This window comes from Thamnophis sirtalis, unplaced genomic scaffold, assembly GCF_051295495.1.
Source record: "Thamnophis sirtalis isolate CommonGarterSnake01/CBP01778 unplaced genomic scaffold, rThaSir2_p1.2 scaffold_2, whole genome shotgun sequence".
NCBI lineage: Eukaryota > Metazoa > Chordata > Lepidosauria > Squamata > Natricidae > Thamnophis > Thamnophis sirtalis.
In genome coordinates this window covers 39000672-39026023 of record NW_028261382.1, presented here as the reverse complement: position 1 = coordinate 39026023, position 25352 = coordinate 39000672, and the positions used below count along the sequence as shown (strand labels likewise).

Below are 25352 nucleotides of genomic sequence, written 5' to 3'. Positions count from 1 at the left end.
CGAGCTGTTGGCCTTGGCCTCCGGGCGCCCCGGGCTCTCCGCCGACGCCGCCTCCCTCTCCGGCTGCTCCCTGCTGCTGCTCCCCGCGCCCCCGCCGCCGCCCGCCCCGCCGCCGCTGCCGCCGCACCTGCCCGACCTGCACGAGGCGCTGGAGACCTTCCTGGACTGCCAGGCGCGCCACCTCCACGACCGTGAGTCCGCCGCTGGGGGCGCCTCCTCCGGGCCGGTCCCGGGATGGCTCCGGCTCCAGGAAGCGCAGCCTCCGCTTTGCCCCCGGGACCGACGGGGCGTGGCGTGGTAGGGACGGGGTGGGGGCTGCTGGCGGAGCCCCCGGGCTGCTCTTCTCCTTGCAGGGCAGCGGGACTACCGGAGCTGCCAGGAGTGCGTCCGCTCCATCAAGACGCTGCGCGGCCAGTTGCGCCGAGTGCGGAGCCGGCTGTGGAGGGTGGAGGCGGAGCTGGGCATCCAGGTGCCCCCGCGCGAGCTCTCCGTGGAAGACCAGGAGGACGACGAGGACGAGGAGGACGGCCCTCCCTGGTTGCCCCCCGCGCTGCGCGCTGCCCGGAGGGAAGGCCAGAACGCGCCCCTGCTGGATTCCCTGATCTCCGGCCGGCTGCTGGAGGCTGAAGTCCCCGCCTGCCCTTAATAAAGCTTTCGAAAGTCTCCTGCTGTCGGAGCCACCGCGCGAGTGGGGGGGGGGGCTTCTCTTAAGCGCACCCCGAAAGAAGAGGGAGGGGCTTTGGCTTGGCGACCCCCAGAAAGAGGTGGGGGGTGGGCTTCCTGCGAGTCATGACAACGTTAGTGGCTGGTCTGGAACTTCTCTCCATCCCCAGAGACGTCGCCAGATCCTGAAAGCTAAAGTTGCCTTCAATTCTCCCGTTTGTATACAAATTAAAATCTTTATAGCCCCCCCCCCCGCTCGCACACACACACACGTGCACGCGCGCACACACATAACAATTCACTGAGGGGGGAGCACAGGGGATTAACTGCTTTTTCAGGAGGCAAATGGACTTTCTTGTTTTTCCTTGAAGAGGTTTCTCTTCACCCCCCAAGAAGCCTCTTCGGCTTGCTCTGGACGGTTGCGCTTCCGTTCTCCGCCACCCACTCAGAGCTGAAGAAGCTTCTTGGATGAGAAGCAAAACGTCCCCAAAGAAAAGCAAGAAAGTCCAGGGACCTTTCTCGGCATTCTGCAAGGGCTACCCAAAAGCCAGCAATCCTTGCCCGCTGCCCCTGTTCCATGCCAGGGGCAACGCTGGTGCCCACTCGGCTGGCCTTGGCTGGGGACTGAAGGGAGTTCTGGCAGCAAATATGGACCCCTGGGAAATTGAGAAAGAGAAGGCTGCTAGAAGCAGTGAGGAAGAGAAAGTTGGAAACCGCCCTGGAGAGGCTCCGCGGATGGTCTCTGCGCCATCGAGCCTTCCTCTCCCCTTCATTTGCAAAGGGGGAAGATTCCTGCTCTCCAGCCCCATCGCTAGAAATGTCCCAGGTGCTGGATTCGCACAGAACTGATCCAAAGGAAAAGGGGGAGATTCCGGAGCGACAGGTGCCCCCCCAAGTTTCCATGGGTGGCCTCCCTGGCTGCACCTTGGCCCTTCTGTCCACCAGATGGCGCCCTTGCCCTCTGCCAAGGGACGCTCCCTGCCTCTTCTATGGGATCCTGCCCAGCCCCTCCCCCTTGGAAACCCAACTCCTCATCCACTATCCCCCCCTCCACCCAAAGACCCCTTTGGTCTCTCTCTCTCTGTCCTAAAAGCCTACCTTTCTTACCAGGAGCGTTCATGTATGTGGGGTGCACAGAACGAAGACTCCCCCCAAATGATGCCATTGGTGCATTTGGCGAAGAAGGGAGACCCCCCAACCCCCCCACCCCAAAGCCTGCCTGGAGCCCAACTCAGCACAGCTGCCTGAGTGCCACTCAGACTCTCCGGCTCTTCTTCTTTTGGCATTTTCTGCCCCACGTATTTTAGAGGGTCTCTCCCCCCCCCCACTTCCATGGGCGCATGGTGGTGTGGATTCAGAAGGAAATTGGGGAGTGGCACGGGGGAGGTGGGGGGGAGAAGCAAGACGTTGAGGCAACTTGGGGAGCCCCCCTACCAGGGAGATGTTGAGGAGCCTCTTGACTTTCTTGGGGGGGGGCACCGCCAGGGGGGAGCAGCTGCGGGGGGGGGGAGGATGCATTTCCAAGGCTCCTTTCCTCCCACCCAGCTTCCCGAGGAGGAATGGGCTGCTCTTCTCGGGCGATGTGGGGGGGGGGGAGGTGTTAAGCCCAGCCTCCTTGGCCAGGAGCCTCCCCTCCATATGAATAGCAGTGCGGAGCTGCCCAGCCCTCGTTCACCAGTCAGCCTCCTCCTCCGCTAGGCAGGCCTTGCTCTCTCTCTCTCAGCTGGACTCTGCCTCCGAAAGGCGCCTGGAAGATGGAGAGCTTCCTCAGCTCCTCCTCGCGGTCCTTGGGAGAGGAGTCCCTCCAGATGTGGGACCTCAACAAGCGCCTGGAGGCCTACCTGGCCAGGGTGAAGTTCCTGGAGGAGGAGAACGAGCTGCTGAAAGCAGAGATCCACGGCCTGAAGGGCGGCTTGGTGGAGACACCCTGGAGGGCCAAGTACGAAGCGGAGGTCGCCACGCTCCGGGCCACCCTGGACCAGGCCTACCAGGAGAAGTGTGTGGTGGAGCTGGCCAGGGACTCCCTCTACGAGGAGGTCCAGCAGGTGACCAGCAGGTGCCAGAGGGAGAGGGCAGCCCAGGAGGAGACCAAGATGCTCCTGTCGCTCAGCAAGAAGGAGATGGAGGAGGAGAAGCGGGCCCACATCTGGCTGAGGGAGAAGGCCACCCAGCTGGAGAAGGAGGTGGAAGAGCTGGTGGAGGCCCACCAAGAGGAGCTGCTGAGGCTGGACCAGGAGATGACCAGCTTCTCCCACCGCTTGGACGGCTTCCGGGCGGCCCCCGCCTGCTTCCAGCCGGTGGAAGTGGAAGACTACGCCAAGAGGCTCACCAACATCTGGAAAGGAGCAGTGGAGACCTACAAGGTGGAGGTCTCGCAGCTGGAGGCTTCCCTCTGCGAAGCCAAGGAGAACCTTTGGAAGGCCACCGAGCGCAACCGGCAGAGCCAGCTGCAGCTGCAACAGCTGGAGAAGGAGCTGGCCGGCCTGAAGGTCCGGAAGACGACTCTGGAGGAGAGCCTCTCCCAGCAGTGGGCTCAGCAGCAGGGGGACGCCGAGAAGCTGCAGGTGGGTCTGGGGTCTCTATCCCCCGCTGAGTCCAGCAGGGTTTGGGGATGCCCACCCGCCCGCTTGCCTGCCTGCCTGGGGTGCCTTTGGGAGCAGCACTGCTCCTAATGGCCACTTGCTGGGGTCACAGGTGGGCAGCTGTCCCGAGAGTGGGCTGGTGGCACCTGGAGGGCTGCTGGTAGCTTGGAAAAGGGGCTTGGAGGCAGGAAGCTGAACGTAGCTGGCAACGGGGCAGCATCGCCTGGCATTTCCTCTCAACCAAGGCTGTGATTCAGCCCTTGGCATCTGGATGAGACCCAGCAGCTGGGGCTGGGCAGCTGAGAGGCTGGTGGGAATCACACATTGGCTTGTGAAGGCTGCTCCCCCAGAGGATGCCCCCTCCATTCATAGACTCCTGGGGGGGGGGGTGTTGGGCTGTCTCCGGAGCCATAGGATGCTTGGATGTGAAGGACCCACTAATTCGGGGGGGGGGCGCATTTGAGTGCCTTTTCTGGAAAGAATCGCAGATTTCCTTGGCAGATGCAAATCCCACCCACCTCCATACAGCCCTTGACTGCAGGGGGGGCGGGGGTGGGGAGGCTGGGAAGGGACACTTCCAAAAAATCAGAAATGTTTTCAAAGAAAAGAAAGTTTGTGTTCAACTTTTCTTATCCTTCCAACACTGAAGGGGGGGGGGGCGCAGCTGGGAAAATCAGACGTTCCCCCCCCCAAATAGATTCTTTGCATCCAAGCTCAGCAGGGGGGAGCCACGCCCTGTTCGTGTGTGTGGACCCGGCCGGGATTCCAGGCTGGAGCAGAACAAAAGACTTTTTGGGGCCCTGCTTGAAAATGGAGCGCGGGGCTGCCACACCCACTCGCATGCCAGACACGCGGGATTTCCCTGCAGTTGCCGGTGGGGGAGGAGGTGGAGGGGGTCCTGCCCCAGAGCCCAGCTGGACCGTCCTGGGGGCCTCCTGAAGCATCCCCGCTTCCTTCCTTCCTTCCTTCCTTCCTTCCTTCCTTCCTTCCTTCCTTCCTTCCTTCCTTCCTTCCTTCCCCCGGGACGGCCACGGCTGCTGACCGCGCCGCTGTCTCCTTCTCTGCCGGACAGATGGCCCTGGAGGCGCTGGAGGAGGAAAAGCAGTCGCTGCGCGGCCAGATCTCGCAAGTGCTGGAGGATCGGCAGCAGCTGATGCACCTGAAAATGTCGCTCAGCCTGGAAGTGGCCACCTACAGGTGAGGGGCGCCCCCCCCCGCAGCTCCCCCGGCCGCACAGAGGGCGGGAGGCTCCGGAATAAGGCCGGGGGGCAGCTAAAGCCCCCCGCCCACAACTGAAGGGCCCCCGAGCCGCTTCTTTCTCCTGCGCGACGGTCTCTGCCTGGGCAAAGGCGCCTCCTTCCTTCCAGACGGCCTCGCTTCTCCCCCCCCCCACCCCGCGCCCCGAAGCAGAATCTCACGGGAACCTCCCTCTGCCCCCCCCACCCGCCCTCCGCCTTCCCCAGACGGTTCCCACACAAAAGGAGGGGGAGCGGGGGTCTTGCGCATTAGCATGAGAATGGCCCCGCTGCCGGTAAGCGAGGGAGGGAGGGAGGGCAGCAGCAGGCTCGCATGATGTCACCCCCATCCTGCTCCTGCGAGCCCCCTCCCCCTCCTGATTCGCGGGGGGGGGAGGTGGGGGGAGCCTCCGAGCGCTGGGAAGGCGGAGGGAAGCCTGGCCGAGGAGGCAGCTGCAGGAGGCCAGGAATAACCCACCAGAAATAGCCCCCAGTGCCTCCCACTCCCCCCTTTCCCTCTCTGTCTTGCAGGACCCTCCTGGAAGCCGAGAGCACCAGGCTGCAGCTGCCGGCAACGGATCTCCAGCTGGCCAGGGGGCTCAGAGGTAGGCCTGGGGAGGGGGCTTGGAGCCACCGAAGTCTGGGCCACCTTCTCCCCCTACAGAGCTGCCTTTCAGCCGGGGAAGTTTGCTGAGCCAGAAAGCAAACTCCCAGTTTGTATATCCAGCCACCCCCCTCATAATTTCTGCTTCTGGCAGGAAAATGTGGCTTGCCCTGAGCTACTTTTCAGAAAGGGGGGCGGCCAGATAAACCCATGGCTGTTGGGGGGGGGGGAGGAACCCTTCCTCCCCTCAGGATGCTGTGCAGACCTTTGCGGAGAGGCTCTGCTCCCCCTCCACAGATGGGACAAAGTGGGGCAGATCCGCTTGGGGGATTCTCTGCTTCCACTTGAACCAGGCAGCCGTGCCTCATTCTCCCTTTCTGTTGCTTGCAGATGTCACAACCGAATCAACTCTCAGCAGGCTGCAGGGGCCGTCGGTGGATCGGGGCCGCTTGGGGAGCCGGGATGTCCGGCCCAGCCCTGCCCCTCTCCCGAAGCTTCGGGGGTTCCAGAGCAAAGTCGAGTCGCCCTCCTGGGGGGCCAAGACCCCGAGCTCGGCAGCCAGGGAGTTCCAAAAGGCCAACGCCTCCCTCCGGCACTCCCAGGCCGCCAAGAGCCCCGATGGGCTGTTGCCTCCGCCCAAGGAGCCGTCCGCTTTCCGTCTGGACTCCTCCTCCCAGCACAGCCAGAGGGTGACGGTCACCCACTCGGAGAGCCTCCTGGCCCAGTCCGTCTTCTGCCCCCGACCCCCGCTGGCTTTCAACTCCGTGAAGGAGGAGGCTTCGGGGAGGTCCCCAGGTAGCCTGGGCCGAGGAGAGGAGAGCAAAGAGGAAGTGAAGAGGGAGGCTGAAGGGAGGGGAGAGGAGGAAGAAAAAGCCTCTGGAGAAAAGGAGGAGGAGGAGGAGGAGGAAGAAGAGAGGCAGCTCAGCCGTCAGCCGCCAGCAGAGAGAGAAGTCCTAGACGGGCCTTTTCTGAGCCAGATGGTTACCGAAGCCGTAGAAACGGCCATCCAGGAAGTGAGGCCCAGAGAGACCCACCTGGAACCCAGCTTGCTCCAGGCGGCGAAGAGCCAAGCAGGTGTTTCTTCCGACAGCTCTTCCTCCCTGGGGGAGGAGAACGGCCTTCCCCTGAGCAGCACCGAGGGGCTGGAGAAGGCCCAGCAAGACCACCGAGGAGGGGGACAACCGACCGACCCCCTGGAGGAGTTCCAGGTCTGTGAAGACTTTGCAGAGGCCAACGGTGGGCAGGAGGCCTGGGCTGAGCTGCAGGGAGCTGAAGAGGCTTGGGGGGCCCTGGAGGCAGAGGCCCCCTTGGCCCTGGGAGCAGAACTGCCGAGGGCAGAAAGGATGGAAGGAGGAGAAGATTTGCTCCCTGGAGAGGCCGACGAAGAAAACGGGTCTCCAGAATGGAAGGAGAGGGAGGAGGAGGAGGAGCTGCCTGCATTATTGGGGGGGACGCTGGGCAACGCAGTGGGAGAAGCAGCTGAGAAGTCGGAGTTTGCCACGGAGGCAGATGCCCATGTGAACAGCAGCCAGGAAGGCTGGGAGCTTGGTGGCCCCCCAACGGATATCCTCGAAGGAGCCCCAGAAGGGAACACGGAGGAGGTCTATGGAGGGGCTGAAGAGGTGGAGATGCTCAGCCCAGAGGATCTCTCCGAGAAAAGGGAGCCCCCCAGGGAAGACGACCAGGGTGGTCTGCAGGCAGAGCCCCTGGAGGTGCAAGGAAGCCCAGCCAAAGAGGACTGGTCAACCACCACCCATACGGCATTGTCCGCGGGTGACCACCAGAAAACGCTCTTCCCGGAAGAGGAGCAAGAGACCTTTGAGAGCCGAGAAGAGCTTCTTCACGAGGCCGATTCTGCTCTGCCAGAGGGTGAGGGGAAGGGTCCAGATGCCACGGAAGAGGCCCTGCCTCAGAGCTCAGGTCCTGCCGTAGATGAAGACGGCCTCTTGGCAGATGAGCCAAAGGGGGCCGAGAGCAGGGAAGAGGAGGAAGAGGAGAAGGGAGGAGATGTTGACGGGCCTCTTCCCACAGAAGACAGAGGAGATGAAGGGACCATGGAGGCCGAAGGCTACTTAGATTTGGAGGCACCCAAAAGTATCTTGGAACTGGGTGCGACCGTCCCCGGAGAGGACGCGGCCATCCTCCAGCTGCAGGAGACCCTTGGGGAAGACCAGAGAAGGGAGGTGGCTGGAGGAGGAGGCCTGGAGGAACAGGAGGGAGGAGGAGAAGGAGGATGGCTCCCAGAGAGCCCCTTGCAAGCCGAAGGGAGCAACTGGGAGGAAAGAGACTTGGTGACAACCTCTGGGGGGCCAGAAAGTGAAGACCTCATGGAGGTCCTGCAGATGGAAGAGGTATGTGGTGCTGTGGTGGCCGAGAACTTGCTGCAGAAGAAGGAAGAGGGGCCCGAGGACTCCGAAGACAAAGGACGGGGGCTGGACGATCGCCAGGCAGGAGAGCAGCCACTCGAGACTGAAGACCCCTCCAGGGAAGAGACCACCTGGCCGGAGGAAGGCCAAGAGTTGGCCGAGGCACCTGCAGAAGACTCCATTCCTCACAGGGAGGAGGATTCGGGGACTGAGGAGACCCTTGGACATTCAGACTTCCTCCCAAATGGCCCGAGGGAGAGAGGTGGGACTGGGGAGGAGGATGTCCAGCTAGGGGAGACCTTGCCAGGCCAGCTGGCTTCAGACCATGCGCTGACCATGCCTGGGGCTCCATCCCTGCCTTCCTTGGAGAGGGAAGAAGAGGCCCCCCTTTTAGAAGAAGACACTGCAAGCCTTCTGCTGGTCAAGGGAGACGGAGGGGAGGAAGGCCCCCCAGGGGGAGAAAGGGGCTGCAGTCCACAGGAGGACGGGCCCTGCTCAGAAGAGCCTCTGGCCGCGGAGGGTTCGGCAGAAGCTGTGATCCAAAGACAGCCGTTCACAGCAGACGGGGAGGATCGGGGCCCCGGAGAAGCTGAGCAGGAAGACCTGGAAGGGGCCCCTGGCCTGGAGGCAGAAGAAGACCCCTGGCAGGAGGGTGAGGCAGCCAAAGGGCCAGTGGTCCCCACGGAAGAGGTGGGCACAGAGCTTCCTTCAGAGCCAGGCGATGGCTTTGGGTCCCCAGCGGACGGTTGCGACCCCAGCTATACCCAGCAGGAAGAGGAGGAGGAGGAGGAGGAGGAGGAAGATCAGGGGCCCTTGGCATCTAGTGACCAAGAGCCTCCGGATGTGGCCCCTGCAAAGGTTTCACCCCTGACCAGCGTCACTGATTTGGGAGAAATAGTGCTGGAGGGCGATGGGGCTGTGGAATCCGACACGCTGGGACCCTCTGAGGACGAATGTTTCCATGCCTTCGACGCAGAAGATCTGATCCAGCAGAAATTTGTGGCTGTGGAAGATCCCCCAGGAACCGGCTCCCCTGAGAGGTTCCCAGAGGAGGACCTGGTGGGTCTTCCTCTAGAGAGCAAGGGAGACCCCAACATTCTGGAAATTGTAGAACAAGCTCTGGAGTTCAACCAAGAGTTGATGAAGGCTGCTGAGGAGGAGCTGGGAGGGCCGGGCAAGGAGGCCCAGCGCTCCCCAGAAGAAAGGTCTCCCTATGCTCCCCCTGCACATCTGGACCGGGGATCAACCCAGGTTCCCACAGAAGCTCCGGAAGGCTCTCCTCCCATCCCGAGGGAAGCCCACCCGTCGGGGGAGAGCCAGGCTAACGGGCTTCAGGAGGAGCCGATCTTGGATGAGTTCCCAAGCGAACTTCTCAACGGCCTTGGGCAGGGCAAGGCAGACCCCCCTCCTGAAGATGAGGATTTCATCAAGGAAGTGACGATCGCCCCACAGTTCTGCCCAGAGGACAGCCCCCCCAGGGCAGAGACCTTAAGCCAGAGTCCACCCCCAGTCCCAGCCGGTGAAGAAGGGTTTAGAAGTGGAGGCACCAGCCCTGAGGTTCTCGAGAAGGTCTCGCTGGACCAGGAGCTGCTAGATGAGGACATCCTGGGTGACCTGCGGCAGAAGACCTGTGTGAAAGGAGGCAAGGATGCCAACCTGGAACCCATGCCCTTCCTCTTCGGGGACGAGATTCGGCGCCAACCCTTGGAATTCCGGCCGGAAGGGGACCTGGATCTCCAGCCCTCAGAAGACGACTGAAAGGTTCCCCCTTGGGCCATTAATCCCAGCCGGTGACAAACAGAGTAATTCCTGTTAAACGCACCCCTCCTCTCTCAGACCCACCATTTCTTCCCCTTTTTTTGTTCCTTCCTTCCTCCCTTCCCTCCAAATTTGAGTTAGCCCCATTGACAATCAAATGCTTGGGTAGACAGCATTTTCAGCCCTTTAACGTTTTCCATGGTAGATTTTGTTTAAAACACTTTTTTTTAAAAAGAAAAAAGGCCGTGTCTGATAGCCTTTGTCTTCGCCTTAAGTGTAACCAGCAATTTGGCAAAACTGTGGTGTTTTTGTTTTTTAAAGAAAATGAAACGTTTCCTCTGTGCTCTAGTTCTGCCCAGCAGGGAAACGAGCTGCGTGGTCTGATCCAGTCTCCTACCTTATTTCTCTAAGGGAGGCACTCTGGAGCTGTTTCCCAGGAAACTTTTACGACGCCCTCTCCTCCCCGCCATTGTCTGGGTCAGAAGCGCTTCAGCTAGGGCAGAGTCTGCGTTTTGGCTGCAGAAACACCCAGAGTTCCCCCCCCCCTAGAGCCTGCTGGCTGGGGAATTCTGGGAGTTGGAGTTGCCGAGGCTGAGACCCATGGATCCAGAGGGAGATTTCTTTCCGAGAGTGGCTCCTGTAACATGCCAGTGCCTTAATTTAGGAACACCTGATCTGATGCTGCTCCCTTTCTCGTCTCCTCTCCTTGATTTCCCAGGATTCCCGTTATCCACTCACCATTTATCTCGGGGGGGGGGGAGGGAGTCAGGACACCCGTGTTGGCAAAAGTGCCCCTGCTTCTGCATGGGGCCGATCTAACAACCCTGGGAGAAATTAGCGGGCGTTTTGGTCCCTTGAACTCAGAAGCACCGAGAGCCTCCGCCAGGGCACAGGAGCAGAGCCAAGCAGAGGTGTTTCCCCAAGTGTGGCTTTGATCCCCCCTCCTCTCTTTTTAACGACAAGGGTTCGAGCACCCACCCGAGCCCAGCCCAGCTTCAGAACATGGGCAGGGTTCCGCAGAGGAGACCGAAGGACGGGGCACCGAGAGGGATGCTCCAGAAACCGGTTCCAGGATCATTTCTCCCCCCCCCCTGCACTCCAGTGCCTTCTGCAATGAAGTTAGGATGATTTAAAAAAAAAAACACCTGAGCTCCAGTCGGTGCCTCTGAGACGCTAATAAAGGAAATGATTTCTTATCCTGAACAATCTCTGTCTGTCTTTTGCGTCACTTCTTCGGGCTTCATCCCGGGTTCCTTCGTGGGAGAAAGGAGGTGGCTGCCATGATCGGCCCTACTGGGAAAAAAACCGGGGCACAAAGAGGCAGGGATGAAATGATTTTTAATACGCGCACGGAAGAGACATTTTTCTGTCTAATCTCCCCCTCCCCTCTCTCTTTACTAGCTCTGCTTTGCGGGTCGAATGGGAGATGCGTAGCAGCCGGGATTCCTGCCAAGGCAGGTGGGGAAGGAGGAAGAACTATGGGTGGGTGGGTGGCCCCCTCCCTTCACCACGGGGAGAATTCTTGCAGATTCTTTATTTTTTTAATTGAAAATTTTAGAGAAAAAACCTTTTACAAATGTTTACCTCCCCCCCTGCCCTCCCCACCCGAACCCCACCCCCCCAACCTTCCCCCCCTCCCCCGACTTCCCAGAACCAATACAGGGTATAAATCTTTAACAAAGATATTCTAAAATAAACTTAAAGTTAGTATCATCTTTCATTTGAGCTTTAACTCCTCTTTGCTAGGCTGACTCTAAACAGATTATATCATTCCTTGTTTCTTCAGTCATAAACTATCTGGAATTTCTTAGTCCCGTATTTATTTTGAGTATAGTCAATCCATCTTCTCCACTCCAGTTAATATCTCTCGTTTGAATGGTCCTTGAGATGTGCTGATATTTTAGCCCTCTCTGATAGGTTTGTTACTTTTAATGTCCATTCTTGAATAGGAGGCAAATCTTCCTCCTTCCAGTATTGCGCCACCGTTATTAAATGCAAAATCAAGTTAGTCTCTATAACTGTACAGTCAGTAATTATACCTAACAGGAATAACTGAGGGGTAAACAGGTGGGGAAGGGGGAAGAACCATGGGTGGGTGGGTGGCCTCTCCCTTCACCACGGGGAGAATTCTTGCAGATTCTTCCTGGCGGCAGAGAACAGGTGCCCTGAGCAACTGGACGGGGCAGGACCGATGACCCCTGGTGGGGCCTAAGCAGAGAAAAGGGCCCCTTGGATAGCGAAGACCAGGAGGTGGAAGTGATGGAAGTCCTTAAAATATGCCTTTGGCCACTCAGGCAGCCGAGTCACCAGCCGCTCCCGGCAGAGCAGAAATATTTGGAGGAGTTGGGAGAAAGTTAAATGTGGCTGCCTCCCCCTCCCCCTACGGGGGCGAGGGGGGCAAAAATGGACAGCCCACCACCTGTTTCTGCCCCCGTCACTCCTTGTGCCTGTTTTTAACACTGAAGCGCACCCTGGAGGGCTGGGCAGGTGGGAGGGGGGGCTTCCTTCCCATTTGGCCCAGCGTGGCAAACCAAAGGGTCCAGAAACTTTAACAGACAAAACAAGCTGCGGAAATAACAATATTCTTCAAAATAGAAAATGTTCAGCAAACCGACAGCAGGCTACACACAGCCCAGTGGGCTGGTTTTCCAGGGGCAAAGCTTCCACCAGTAGCCCTGGCAAAACGAGGCCATGCCAGGCCTCCGAGGGCTCCTGGCAGTTCCTGCCCGAGTTCCTCAGAGGTGGAAAAGGGCAGCCGCCGGGCGATCTCTGGGAAAAGCGGAGCTGGGCCTCGGCCAGGCGGCTGGTGGGAGGACTTGAGGCTGATAAGGATGCCAGGGTGAAGGAACCGGCGGCCAAAACCTTTGCCAGCTCTTGGCCAAGGGGGCAGAGACCTCCTCTCTCTCGGGGCCTGACCAGAGGTTTCCTGCCAGGTGAGGAAGAGGAGGAGGAGGAGGGGGAGTTGGGCTCTGCCCCAAACTTCCCGATAGATCCCAGGTCCTTCCAAAGGCTGGATATGCTTGGGAGGCAGGAGCTGGCTTGGCACTTAGCTGCATCAGCCCAGGAGCCCCTTCCCAAGCCAGGGAAGCCCCGTCCTCCGGTCCAGCCGGTCCTTTTAAGGGCTGAAGCCGCACAGTTGGAAGATCTTCTATCGGGAACCAGAGCTGACTCAGAGCCCTTGGCATGGCTGCTTTTGGCCTGCTGGCTGAGAAAAGAGAGGCGTGCCAGCAGGTGCCTTCCTTCTGGCGCTGCCCTTGCCGTGGGAGGGGGCACCGGCTCTTGGCAACTACGGGCACCTGTGGCATGCAAGACCTTGGTGGCTTGGCAGGGAGGGCAAGGGGGAAGACCCCGGGGGTCAGAAGCACAATCCATCCCAGCCTGGGACAGAGTTACTTTGGACCTGAGGCCCCCAATCCAGCAGTGACTCCATCTAAGCAGGGATGAGGGTGGGGGGTGTCCTTGTTTGCTAGGCGGATCCCAGAAATGGCTGGGTGGTGGCTGTGGGTTGGCCAGGTAAGGCGGGGTGTGGGTGGGCATGCCCACAGGCCCCTGCCCACACTTGCTGCAGGTCAAGAGTCATACCGAAGCCTCAGTTCAGAGGGTCCACGCCGGGCTGTTGCATCCCTTCTGGCAGAAGCCCCCTCCCCTGCAGCTGAGCCCTTCAGTCGGCCACTGGTCCGCCTTGGAAAGTCCCTCCAGCAGCCGCGGAGCATCATGGCTCTGTGCTGGAGATGGGAAGGACGCCGGCTCCTCCCTCCCTCCCTCCCTCCCTCCCTCGGGGGTAGCTCCTCATCCACCCCCCCAGATCCGTCTGGGCTGCCCCAGTGCAGCTCCTTTGTCTGCAGCCACAATTGGCCAGGGTCCATTCAATGAGGAGCTCTCGGTGGCCTCTTTCAATGGGGGCTGGGAAGGACGGAGGGGGGAGAGAGGGGGGGCAGGAATAGCCTCAAAGCAATGACCTCACTCAGCACAACGGCTCAACATCCGCAGGGCGTAAGGCTCTGTGTGTGTGTGTGTCTGTGTGTGTGTAGAGTCTTGTGCCTCCCGCAGCTCAAGCTTTGCTGGGGAGAACCGGGCACAGATCCTGGCTGCCCAAAATGCCTTGCCACCCACTCGCCACTGCTGTGCCCGGGCCCGTTTCTGTGTCTGCTACCCTCGGTCAGCTGGCTTTCTCTCCATTCCTGAAAAGTCTCCCTTGCCCCCCACCCACCCCCCCAAGTCAGGGAACAATGGAGCAATGTGGCCGCATAGGACCCCCCCCCCCATCCCACCTGCCGGCTGGTTGCGAGGCAGCAAAATGGGCCAAGCAGACTCTCCTTTTTTTGGGAGGCCGAGGAGGAGGAGGGGGGGGAATGAAGTGGAATGGAGCCTGTGAAGGACCTGTGGGTGGGCTTCCCCTCCCCCCCTCCCTGCCCATTGTTCTGTCCCCCCATCCCCCCCTTGCAGTCAATGGGAAGCCAGTCACTTGGGGGGAGGGGCCCCTCCCACCTCTGAACAAAGGCTGGCTCAGAAGTTCAGCTCGGGAGGCTGACCAGGGGGGGGGCAAAGGGGGGTCCTGATTTGTGTGCTGAGGCCAGGAAGGGCTCACTTGGGGGGGGGGAGAGACTGGCCACCTCTTGGACAAAGTGGGGGCTTCCTGAAAAGCATGAGGGTAGCGGGATTGCTCAGCCCCCCTGCCCCCCTCCCTGCAACCTTGGAGCTGGTTTCGCTGCCATGGATTCAGAGGGTGGCGCCATAGAGGAGGCGAGGAGGGTCCTTTGCCCCCAGGGCTATTCTGAGACCCTCCCTCAGCAGAGAAGCATTTGCCAGGATGGCGGCCCGGTGGTCACCCGCAGGCCCTGCCTGTCTGCAGCTGCTGCCTGCCTCAGCCCCCTCCCCGGCACAAGCACGCAGTGAGGAGGGGGCAGCCAAGATCACAGGAGACCCCCCTCACCTTTGACAGCCGTGCAGGAGGGGATTCGGACTCTCCGGAATGCAGCCCACCCCCCCAAAGAAGGGGTCACAGCAAGGGGGTAACTGAGCCGCCAGCACTCGGGTTTCATGGAAGCAGGGAGTAGATGCTGCTGCCCCCCCCCCAGCCCCTGCGGGGGACCCTCCACCTCTGACCGGAGGCCAGGAAGAGAAGGCCGCACAGCAGCCCGGCCAGCATTGGGCTCCCTCCCAGGGGACCATTCCACACAGCTGGGGGCTGCCATGAACGACCACTGGGAGGGGGAGAAACCTCCTGCCTGCCTCACCCCCACAGCCGACCCTCCAAGAGGGGAGGGGGTGCCCATTACAGGACCCCAAAATTGCCGGGTTTGCCACGGGGGCCCCTGGGGGTGTCAGGGCAACCGGCAAAGGAGCTGAGTTGGCGCCAACCGTTCCCAGAGCGGTAAATACGGTGCTTTGCCTGTAATTAAAATCCAGCCAGAGGGAAGAAGAGGAGGGGCAAAAGGGGGGGGTTCCAGAATTGCCTCCAGCCAGCTTGTTTTGAGGCTTCCTTTGGAGCCTGGAAGTGGGCAGTGGGCAACGGGCCCATTGGGGGGGCTGGAAGGGGGCAGGTCCATTGACTGGCCAGCCCAGAGTTTCCTCTCTGCTCCCAGGGCAGCAGGTGAGTTTGCCAGCTGGGCACGAGATACATCCGAGCCTGCGCTTGGCACCCTGCCATTGGGCAGAGGAGACTCTGAGAAGCAGAGGAGCAGCACGGGGGGGCTCCGGGCACCTGTTGCGGCCTGGGGCACAAATACCCATCCGGGGGCTTCATTGTGGTGATGGAACCTCCTCGATTTCCCTGCGGGGGACATGGGAGCAGGGTGTGTGTGTGTTTGTGCTGAGGCCCTCTTAGTGTTCTTGGGGGGCAAAGCCAAGGGAGCCCTGCCCAGGTGAAGGGTCCTGGCACTGCGGGGGGGGGATTCTTCTCATCAGGGAGGCAGCTGGTGGGCTCAGGCCAGGAGACCCCTTGGCAGCCCATAGAAGGAGATCCCATCAGCCGGGGCAGGTGGCAAGCAGGCCCCCTCCTCCAGAAAGCCCCAGGGCCTCCATCACTGGTCCTTCTCCGGTCCCAGCCGGCCTCATTCCTCAGCCCCCACCCCCGCCCAGCCTCCCCAGGGGCCAGCTCCTTGCAAACATTCCCAAATCCTGCTTGCAGCCAAGAGGAATCCAAGGCTCGCCCAGGGGAGGATCAGAGTTTATTTTCACACCAGCTGGTGCCAACTGTCTGCCAGGGTCCGGTTTCAGTGTGTGTGTGTGTGCGCGTGTGGTTAGAGGGATGCTTTCCTTGGTTCCTCCTGCAGTGATTTTGTGCCCCTCCAGCCCTGCAGGTGAGCCCCCTCCCCAAACACACAGGAAAGAAACTCCGCAGATGCACAGGGGAACGGAGATCCAGGGTGGGTGGACAAGCCCCCCCCATTCCTGGCTTCAGTTCCTTGGAGGGACAGACCTGAAGGCGTCTCCCCCTGGCCCTTTGGGGGATCCCCGGGGGTCCTGCTTTGGCTGCAGCCGCTCCGCCAACCCCACCCAGAGAGATAGCTGGGTTGAAGTTAATTTGTTCCCCTGTGGAACTCCCTGCCCCGTGATTTCTGTGAGGAGTTTCCCGAATGCCTCTTTCTCCTTCAGCAAAAGATGAAGAGGGGGCTGGGGAAAAGTGGGGGGGTGGGTGGAGGGGGAGGGCTGTAGACTCCAGAAAATGTGAGTCTTTTCCCCCCTTCCTCCGGTGGCCGGCTCCCCCTCCCCCTCCCCGCTGGCAGCCTCTGCAGATAATGGGATGACATCAGCCACAGGCAGCCTCTGAGTAATGCCTCCCGCTCAGAAAAGGCCTGGAAATGCCATTATTCCGAGGAGATTGGCTGGAAGTCCCTTTCCTGTTTTCCTCCTTTGCTCCCAGATGGGAGTTACTCATCCCCCCCCCCCACCCACAAATGAAAAGGAGGGAGATTGAAAGGAAAACGCTCCTATTTTTAGCCTCTTCTTTTGGGGGTGCTAAAAGCCGCTTTCTTTTCTGAAGTCCTATTTTAGGAGGGCTCTTCAGCCCCACTGACGTTCTCCAGGCAAATTCCAAGCACTTCACGCCATCCGGGCCCACTTCACAACCACAGGCCGACTGGCGGGGAGGGGGAAATGGGGAGGGGGGCTTTGCTGGCTGGAAAATTAGCCTCTGGCTCTCCAAAGGGCTGGAAGCGGGTGGGATCCCTTCCCCTGCAGCTGGTAGCCCCTGAACCCGGGCAGCCACTGCCACCTGCCTTCCACCAGTCTCGGAGGAGCGGCAGAGGGGCCCCCAGGCCCTTATCAGCCACCGGCTGGGTATTTTGAGCGGCTGCGGAGCTCAGCCAGCTGCCCAAGTGAGGCAAGGCGCTGATTAGGAGCAGAGGAAGGCAAGCGAGGAGCCCGGGAGACCCCTGGTGGTGCCCAGAAGGGCTGAGCAAAGCAGGGAAAATCCAAAAGAAGAGAAATCCCTGGCAGGATCTGTTGGATCCCTTAAGAGGAGGATCGCCAGCCCGAAGATCTCTTTCCTCGTCTCCCTTGCTCAGAAAACCCCACCCAGCCTGAGGTTCCAGAGGAAGCAACAGCTTCTGATCAAACCTCTTTTAACAGTAATATTCATCACTATCATTACTGACGGAGAATGTAACCGGGATTTGGGCAGCAGACGCGTGATAAATGCAGCCAATATTTTTATCATTAGGAAATAACACTCCACATAGTTGTTAAAGAATATTTCAGATTGTTCTCTGAAAAGTTTCCATACTGCACGTGGAATGGGCAGGTACCCAGAATGGGAACGAGTCTCCCTTGGTTGAGTAACGGGCTGGTTGAGTTTTGGTTTTTGACCATTTAGGAACCACTTTCTTAATATTTTGCCAGGACATCAGGGAAGAACCTGTGTCCACCTCCATTCCACACGGAGGCCCTTCTAATTTGACAGTAATAAAATTTTTCTTATCACGGATTGCCAATGACTGTTTCAGGCGGATAGCTATAGTTTAGCATCATAGAGCAATCCTCTCCCCCGTTTTTATTTCTAAGAAGTGGGTTTTTTAGATGTCTTGCCTACTGGCCTGGAATTTGGCTGTGTGGGGCTCTGCGCGCTTTAGCCAGGCGGCCCTTCCGTCCACATCGTAAGCAGTCAGGACGGCAGAAGGTGCCTGAAGCCCTCAGGTGTTGCCCCCACAGCTTAGGCAGGTATTCTGGGCTGGCTGTTTGTCTCTTCTGCCACTTGGTCATTTGAGGAAGTGGACTTCATCTTCCCCGACTTCTTCTGCTGTGTCTGCTGCATTTGAAGGGGCAGCCTCCGTTTTGGCGGGAAAATGTGAAGCGTTTATTTATCGTTTGAACCTCTGAGGAAGATTTGTTCGGCTGCTCTAGTCTTGTCAAGAGCCCATTGAAGGGAAAGTCCCGTTTTAGTCAGTAAGTGGCGTCGCCACCTTAAGCCTCTGGTGCCACCTCACAATCTGTCCCTCAGAGCATTTCCCCAACTCTCCCATTCACAGTGAGCAAAGGCAGCCGCTCTGAGGGAAGATAGGAAGGCTTCCATGGCTTCTCCCTCTTATACTGATTCCTCTCACAGAAGGCAGGTCTTTCTGGCCACCACAGAGGGGACAGGAGGACAGCGGTTCCCTCAGTTTTCTACTAGGACTTCCCAAGGGACAGCAGGCGGTTTCTGAGGAGCCATCCAATCCTTAGCAGTTTCATCCCCACAAGAGGAGGGGGAATAAGCCTTTCCCCCCATGACACCTCCGCCGTCGTCAGCCCTGAGGAACCATTCGGGTTTTTCTAAGTAGAAAATCTCCCACAGTGGCTGTTCTGTGGGCTTAAAAGCGGCAGAAACAGGCGAGGGCGCCATTCTTCGTCAGGCAACGTCTCGTCGCTGACAGCAGCTTCAGCTCTTTCAGTGACAGATCAGCTCAGTGACTTCCTTGGTCAGCTCTTTTCTCCTCAGGTCGGGATCGCGATCCCACCTTCGTCGCCAGCTGTTATGTCCCAGCGCCAGGGGACTTACAGCCTGAGGCGAGACCTTCCGTGAAGGCTAACCGAAAGCGCTCGCTCGGCAGCCAGTGCGGCTGCTCGGCTAACAGGAGGAGCAGCAGCTGCCAGGCTGTTGACAGCTCCTTATATAGGGGCACCAGTTTCTCCTCAGCCAATCAGGGCTCGGCAGCGTGTCTGTCAGGCACGGACCAGAGGGAAAACTGGACACAGCACTGTCTATGGCAGTGTTTCTCAACCTTGGCAACTTGAAGATGTCCGGACTTCAACTCCCAGAATTCCCCAGCCAGCGAATGACTCTGGGAGGTCAGAGCCTCCTCCTCCTCCTCCTGATCCCCGATGCCTTTAGAAAGCAAATCCTTCCTTCCTTCCCCAGGGCCAAAATCCCGTTTCTTCAATGGAAAATCCCGAAACTCGCAACTTCTGGAATGCATCTACAGGCGCGGAAGGGAAAACTTTGCGCTACTTCCGCCCTCACTTCACCCCGGCCAATCAGAGTAGCCGGAGCGCTTCACATTCGCCCAATCAAAGGCGACTACATGGACGTCACCGGGCGGATTGCCGTCCCGCCAGAACGGCCCAATGGAGACGAACCTCCCCCAGACGGGTTGGGGGGGGAAGGGGCGGGGCCTCCTCGGGAGAAGCTAGGCTGGCCAATGGGCACAGGGGGGCGTGGCCGCCATTCCAGAGAGTTCCGAGCGGGCGGGGTGAGTGTTGTGGGGTCCGTCCCGTCCCTGCTGGGGAGGATGGGAAATGTAGTCCCGAGGGCGGGAGGGGGCTGGGGGATTGGGGGGCGCCGTCGGGAGTCCCGCAGCCGGTCTGGGGGCGGCGCTGCCCGTGCCTGTCCCCGGGGGCGGCTGGGCGGACGGGGCGGACGGGGGGCGCCCGGTTGGCGGAGAGCTTCTGCCGGGCTGGGCGGGGGTCCCTCGGGGGTCTTGGGAGGAGCCGCCCCGGGGAAGCCGCGGGGAGCCTGGCGGGGATCTCCCAGCCGGGGTGCCGCCTGCGTCCCCGGGACCCGCCCAGGAGCTCCGTCCGTCCGTCGGGCCGAGCGCGGCGCAGCGCAGAAGGGGAGCCGGAGCCCGTCGGGGGCTGCGCGGATCTCCCCGAGCGCCTCCCGCCTGGCAGCGGACCACGGACGCTTCCCCGGGCTGGGCGGAGCGGCGGCCGGACCGCTTGGGCAAGAGGAGCCGGTGGGGGGGGGGCGGAGGTGCGGAGCGTCCGTCGGCCGAGCGAGGCGGAATTCCCTCCGTCTCCTCTGGGAATCCGGGCAGCTTCACCTTTGCGTCGCGGGAAGAAAAAGCCCTGAATGCGAGGCTTTCCTGGCTTTGATGTGGGAGCGGCACTCCTGGGAAGCGGGTGGGGGGAGTGGGGGCCACCAGGAGATCAAAGGCCAGCTGGGAGCGGAGTTGGTTGCTGCTCACTTAGGAGCCCCCCCCCAGCCCCTCCCATCCAGCCCCCCCCATCTCCCCCGGAGGAGCCTCCAAAGAGGGGGAGCCCAGGGGGGGAGAGAGGGGAGGGGGCTAACAACAGGTAGCCCCCCCCTTACAAAACCACCATGGGAGCCAAAGTTTCCCTTTACCCTCACAGTTGTCCGGTGAATCACATGACAATCACAGATCGATCCCCAGGGAGAATCTCATGACACCTCCCCTCCCCCCCCCACTGCAACCGGCCTTCCGGTTGCCAAGCATCTGAGTTGTGGCGGGGGGGGGAGGCTGCAGTGGTCGTCAGTGTGAGGACCGGCCCCACTCTCTTCACTGCTGTTTTAACTTTGAGCCAGAGGACACCCTGCAGCCCCCCCAGTTCCTTTGGAGGGAGGCCGTTTCCTCCCCCCTCTTACTCACTCCGCAACCCATCATTATTTGGAAGGGTGACAATGACGCCTCTGGGGGGGGAGGAAGGTGAGGCTTTTGCGTGTGACCCCTGACTCCTCGCCTGGTGCCCGGATTTAGCAGACCCAGAGGCTCTTAGTGGCTGCCAGGGGGGGGGCTGCCCTGGGACGGGTCCCTCTGCGGCGGATGCGTGCGTCAGTGTGCGAGCGCTTGGCGCATGGGGCAGCCCTTGCCCAGCCTCCCGTGCCAGCCCGTCTCGTGCCAGCCTGCCCAGGGCTGTGCGTAGAGGTCTCCCGGCGGTTCCTTTGAGGTGGGGAGGGCCGCATTCCTCTGACGGCGGGGCACCCCTCGGCATCAGGAGCTTGTTTTGGCCCCGGCCGCTTGGGCGCGGTGGGGCGAAGGAGTTCCCAGCTCCCGAAAGAGCTGACGGGGCAGAGCCGCCCTGTCGGTGGTGGCGGTGAGTGCGTCTCCTCCCCCGCCCTGCGCTTGGCTGCCTGGCAGAGCCCACAAAGTTGCCACCGGGGAGATTTCTAGGTGAGAAACGGTTCACTCGGGCAGCCTCGTGGGTTTCCAGGGAACCGGGCTCTTTCGGCCTCCGGAGAAGGTGGACCGTCTTGCCAGGGCTCCGGAGGGAAGCGGCTGTGGGGCAGGTGGGCACAAGGGGCGGCAGGGCTGCCTGGGGACGGAGGAGGGAGGGGCTCCTGGCCTTCTCTGCTGCCCCCAGAAAGGCTTCGGACCCCTCCCAGAAACTCTTTGGGGACCCAACAGGGACCCAGGAAACAGGCGGAGGGGCTGGAGGGGGCGAAGGAGGGGGGAGGGAAGCCGTGATTTTCCTTGGGGGCGAGGGGGGCTCCCCTGGGCTTGCCGAGAAGGAGCCGAGGAAAGTAGGGCAGGCCGAGCCGGCTGGGCCGGTGTGCCCGCCACCTCCTCCATCTGCCCTCCACGCCCTGTGAGGCTGGAAGCTCACACACGCTCATCCTGTGGGGCAGGCCGGCTAATGAACGCCTTGAGATGCTGACACAGCCCCACGCCCAGCTCCGGTTCCCTTGCCAGGCTACTAAGCTGTCCGCCAGGCAGGCTGGGCGGAGGAGGGCCCGAGCGGCAGACTCACGGCGGCTGCTGCTGCTGGTGCTGCTGGAGAAAACCCGGCCGAGTCGTCCCAGGACAGTGTTAGGCTGCTGGTCCTCCTGTTTCCCCTCCCTCCGATCAGCTCCTTCCGCGTCTGTGGGGCCGTCCGATGGGGCCAGGAGCCTCGTGGCTGTCTGACTGATCGCCTCGTTGGCTGGACCTGCTGGGAGCTGCCCCACACCAACGGCCTCCCCTCCCCCGTAGGGCCCACTCCGGAGGAAAGATGGTGAAGGAAACCGGCTACTACGACCTGCTGGGTGTCAAGCCCTGTGCTACCATGGACGAGATCAAGCGGGCGTACCGGCGCCTGGCACTCAGATACCACCCGGACAAGAACCCCAGCGAGGGGGAGCGGGTAGGTGGGGGAGAGCGAGGCGGGCACGGCAAGGGGGGGTGGGTTTCTGCCAGTGGTGGGCTTGGTCTCAGCCTCCCTCTCCCGCCTTCCCCAGTTCAAGCAGATCTCGCAGGCGTACGAGGTCCTCTCCGACCCCAGCAAGAGGTCCGTCTACGACCGAGGAGGGGAGCGGGCCATGAAGGAGGGCGGCGCAGCCGGGCGGGGCGGCTTTGGGCCCCCGATGGACATCTTTGACCTGTTCTTCGGAGGAGGGGGCCGCACGCAGGGCCCCCGGGTGGAGAGGAGAGGTAGGGGGCTCGGCCGCGAGTAGGGCAGGTGGGCTGGGGGGGGGGAACTTTCTTGGATGGGGTGTGGGGTGGGGAAGGCAAAGGACCTGGGAGAAGACCCCGATCCCCCTGCTTCCTCCTTCCCACCCCTGTTGCTGCCCAGAAGGTGCAGGGAGGGGGGTTGATTTCCTGGAAACCCCCCTCCCCCAGGTGTGCCCCGATTGTGTCCCGTGGGGCTGCAGGCTCTCCGAGGGGGGGGGGTCTGCTATGGCTGCCTCCCCGCTTGCATGCTTGGAAACTGAGGCTGCCGACGACAAGCCCCATCCTGCCCAAATCCCCGGGGCTCCGTCATGGCAGAGAGGCATGGAGGCCACACTCCCTCCCTCCCACAAACAGCCCTTGGACTCTGGGCTTCTCCCTCCGCAGGCAAGACGGCTGTCCACCTGCTGACCGTCACCCTGGAGGACCTCTACAACGGGGCCACCCGCAAGCTCTCCCTGCAGAAGAACGTCATCTGCCGGAGCTGTGCGGGTGAGTGGGCCACGGGGCTGCCCCCTCCCCACTCAGGAGCAGGGCTGGGGGGGGGAGGTTGGGAGGGGGGGGCTGCCGCACTGGGAGACTCGGGGAGCAGGACGGATCTGTTGCTGAGCCCCAGAGCTTCACCCGATACCCGGCTCAGCCCGTCTTGGGCGTGTTCAGAGGCTCAACCAGCCGCAAAAATGCTCCAGAGGTGGAATTAGCCGATCGGAGCTGTGGCTCAGCCGGGACCGGCTCGGCGGGTTCTGGGGCGCAGCGGCTGGGCGCAGGGGGGAGTATTGGGGGCTCCCCTTTCAGTCTGCTGCGCCCTGAGCGGCATTGGCTGATTTTGGCAGGATGGTGAGGCCTGGGGGTGGGTGGGTGGGGGAGCAGGCAACCAACTAGGCAGCTGATGGGGAAGACCCATCCCCAGAAAACAAGGGGGGGGGCTCCTGGGAGGGGGAGCTTTGCTGTGGGGCCGGGTGCAGGCCCTCCGCAGAGAAGGGGGCCGGGTGAGCCTCCCCTTGCTGGGCTACAGAATCGGGTGGGGCTGAAAGAGGCGGGGAGGGCCCTGGGCTTTGGGCCGCCAACAACCGACTGCTCCGTCTCGGCAGGCCGTGGTGGCCGGGAGGGCCTGGACGTCCGATGTCCCAAGTGCCACGGGACTGGCATGGAGGTCATTGTCCACCAGCTGGGGCCCAACATGGTGCACCACATCCAGGCCATGTGCTCGCAGTGCCAGGGCCAAGGAGAATGGGTGCGGCCCCTCGACCGGTGCCTGGCCTGTAACGGCCGGAAGGTCATCCGGGAGAAGAAGATTCTCAACGTCCACCTGGACAAAGGTGAGCCCTAAGGGGGGGGAACGACGGAGTTTGCTGGCTCCCCATTCCCTCTTGCTCCCTTTGGGCTTCCTGGGGCCCCCCACCAAGAAAGGTCGGTCCAGGGACAGACCCCCAGCCCCATCAGTCGTAACCAGGGTTATCCCTCATTAACTCCGAGCAACGGACCCTCCCCTCCCCTGTATGGGGAGAGGGGCTGCCCCGTGGGGGGCCGAGGGTTTGCCCCACAGGGTGGCTGCTCCTACACCATGGACCCTCTGCCCCCCCTCCCCCCCGCAGGCATGGCCGACCGGCAGAAGATCACTTTCCACCAGGAGGGGGACCAGGCCCCCGGATTTGAGCCCGGAGACATTGTGATCGTGCTGGACCAGAAGCCGCACCCGGTCTTCCAGCGCAGCGGCAACGACCTCATCGTCCGGCGGGAGGTGCCGCTGGTGGACGCCCTGTGTGGCTGCAAGCAGGTCATCCGCACCCTGGACAACCGGAGGCTCCTGGTTTCTACGCGGCCTGGTGAGCAGCTGGGGGGGGGGGGCTCTCTCTGGGCTTGCGGGGGGAGGAGGGGCCGGTCCCTTTCCTGGGAGAGATTCACCCCCTGCCTGCTCTGCCCCACAGGCTGCGTGATCAAGCCGGGGGACATCCGGTGCATTCCGAACGAGGGCATGCCCGTCTACCGCAGCCCCGGCCAAAAGGGGAGGCTGGTCATCCACTTCGAGGTAGGGAGGCCCTTGGCTCCCCCCAGCCGGCTCCTTCGGGGACATCTCGGTGAGGCCTTCTAACCGGCTAGTCTCACCCAGGGCAGCCCCCCCCCCCTCCCTGCAGACCCTGAACGACGGGTGGAGGAGGAGGCGGGGGGCCATTGGCTGCCTTGGTCCCCAATCCCTGCTGGGAAGGAGCCTGGCTTCCCCCCCCCCTTCCCCCAGCTCCAGCTGCCCACGCTCCTGCCCCTCCCCCTCTGCTGCCCAGGTGAAATTCCCGGAGCCCGGCTGGCTGCCCCTCCACCAGCTGCGCCAGTTCCAGTCCTTCTTCCCCCGGCACGAAGAGGTGATGGCCACGGAGGACATGGAGGAGGTGGAGCTGCGGGAGTATTTCCCCCAGCCGGACTTCTCCGGCCGTCGCTTCCAGAACGACATCTACCACGAAGGAGACTTCGATGACCCCCTGCGCCACAACGTCCAGTGCCAGACCTCGTAGCCCGGCGGACGGAGCACCCCCCCCCCTCGTGTGTGTGACCTTGCGGAAGGGGGGGGGGGAAGCCCAGGATGCCTTAAGAAGCACAAAAGCCGGTGGATGTCCAGCCAGAGCGGTCAAGCCCCTCCTTTGGCCAAAGGTCTCCAACCCTCTGGAGGCCGGCTGCCTCTGAAAACCCCCCGTTTAGCTTAGGGAGTCGTAGCTGCCCCGAAGCCCCCCCCCAGGATCTCGGCCTAGAAATCACCGTCAGAGCCTCAGCCGGATGTTTCCCCTCCTGTCCACCTGACAGCCATGGACGATAAGGCTGGTTCCTCTCTAGGACTCCAAGGGGAAAGAAAACGCTCAGGCAGCTTCCTTCGCACCCAGCGCTGGTCCTGACCTGGGTTTGCCCATCTCCTAGGGGCCAGGAGTCCCGGGGGCTGTGGGAACGCACCCGCCCCCCCCCCCAGCTGATTTCTAGGCCATTCCAAAGTCCAGCCAGGACGGGGGCCTTGCAGGCAAGCCGAGTGGCGGCTGACGGGCGGGGGGAGGAGCTGGACCTCGGCATGTCCTGGGAGTCCCGGCAAGGGGGACCCCCCCAGTGGGGGACCCCTTCAGCTGCTGGTGGGTGGAGTCAGTGGGCTCCCCTTTGCTTTGAAGTGCCTTCCCATTGTGCCTCCCCCCCCCTTGCATTCGGAATCAGGGCCTTTTCCAGGTAGTGTAGTCGGTGTTAGGTGTTAGCGGTGAGGTGGAGGGGACTCCAGGCCTCGTGGGGCTGTCCAGGGTGGCCCTGCCTGCTCTGAGCCCCCCCCCCCCCCCGTCTAAGCCCAGCCAAGCTTGGTGTCTGCTGAGGAACTTTGGGGTTCGTTTCCCCCCACACTTTTTGCTTTTCCTCTTTTTATTTTTTTTCCGCTCTTCTCTGCCTCCTGTCTGCAAAGGGACCGGAAGAAGCGCAGAGGCCTTGGAGGGTCTGCGGGACTCGGACGAAGTGGGTGGGGGGGAACTCTGCAGAAGTTGAATTTTGCTTCAAGGAAAACAAGGAGATTCTCCGGATCGCTCTCTGCCTGGTTATTGATCCCA

The 25352-nt window shown here is 61.5% G+C and overlaps 2 protein-coding genes across 2 annotated transcripts; both read left to right on the top strand.

The window, feature by feature from the left end:
• Positions 1-2393: 2393 nt before the first annotated feature.
• NES (nestin) lies at positions 2394-9330 on the top strand. Its single transcript, XM_087704996.1, has 4 exons — positions 2394-3227; positions 4318-4442; positions 5012-5085; positions 5475-9330. Exons 1-4 carry the CDS (start codon positions 2418-2420, stop codon positions 9206-9208), a joined length of 4743 nt encoding a protein of 1580 aa, XP_087561122.1. The 5' UTR covers positions 2394-2417; the 3' UTR covers positions 9209-9330.
• Positions 9331-20093: 10763 nt separating this feature from the next.
• LOC106540358 (dnaJ homolog subfamily A member 1) lies at positions 20094-25082 on the top strand. Its single transcript, XM_087704982.1, has 8 exons — positions 20094-20535; positions 21334-21484; positions 21579-21771; positions 22177-22281; positions 22881-23108; positions 23385-23615; positions 23718-23818; positions 24069-25082. The coding sequence occupies exons 2-8, from the start codon at positions 21353-21355 to the stop codon at positions 24294-24296; spliced, it is 1218 nt and encodes a 405-aa protein (XP_087561108.1). The 5' UTR covers positions 20094-20535; positions 21334-21352; the 3' UTR covers positions 24297-25082.
• The last annotated feature ends 270 nt before the right edge of the window (positions 25083-25352 follow it).

What these genes read in the sequence shown, in the direction of transcription:
- NES (XM_087704996.1), top strand. Translation starts at nt 2,418, where the DNA reads ATGGAGAGCTTCCTCAGCTCCTCCTCGCGGTCCTTGGGAGAGGAGTCC. An exon ending in CTGGAAGTGGCCACCTACAG is followed by an intron (nt 4,443 to 5,011) that starts GTGAGGGGCGCC and finishes TCTGTCTTGCAG; the next exon opens with GACCCTCCTGGAAGCCGAGA. An exon ending in GCTGGCCAGGGGGCTCAGAG is followed by an intron (nt 5,086 to 5,474) that starts GTAGGCCTGGGG and finishes TGTTGCTTGCAG; the next exon opens with ATGTCACAACCGAATCAACT.
- LOC106540358 (XM_087704982.1), top strand. Translation starts at nt 21,353, where the DNA reads ATGGTGAAGGAAACCGGCTACTACGACCTGCTGGGTGTCAAGCCCTGT. An exon ending in ACCCCAGCGAGGGGGAGCGG is followed by an intron (nt 21,485 to 21,578) that starts GTAGGTGGGGGA and finishes CGCCTTCCCCAG; the next exon opens with TTCAAGCAGATCTCGCAGGC. An exon ending in CCTGGTTTCTACGCGGCCTG is followed by an intron (nt 23,616 to 23,717) that starts GTGAGCAGCTGG and finishes TCTGCCCCACAG; the next exon opens with GCTGCGTGATCAAGCCGGGG.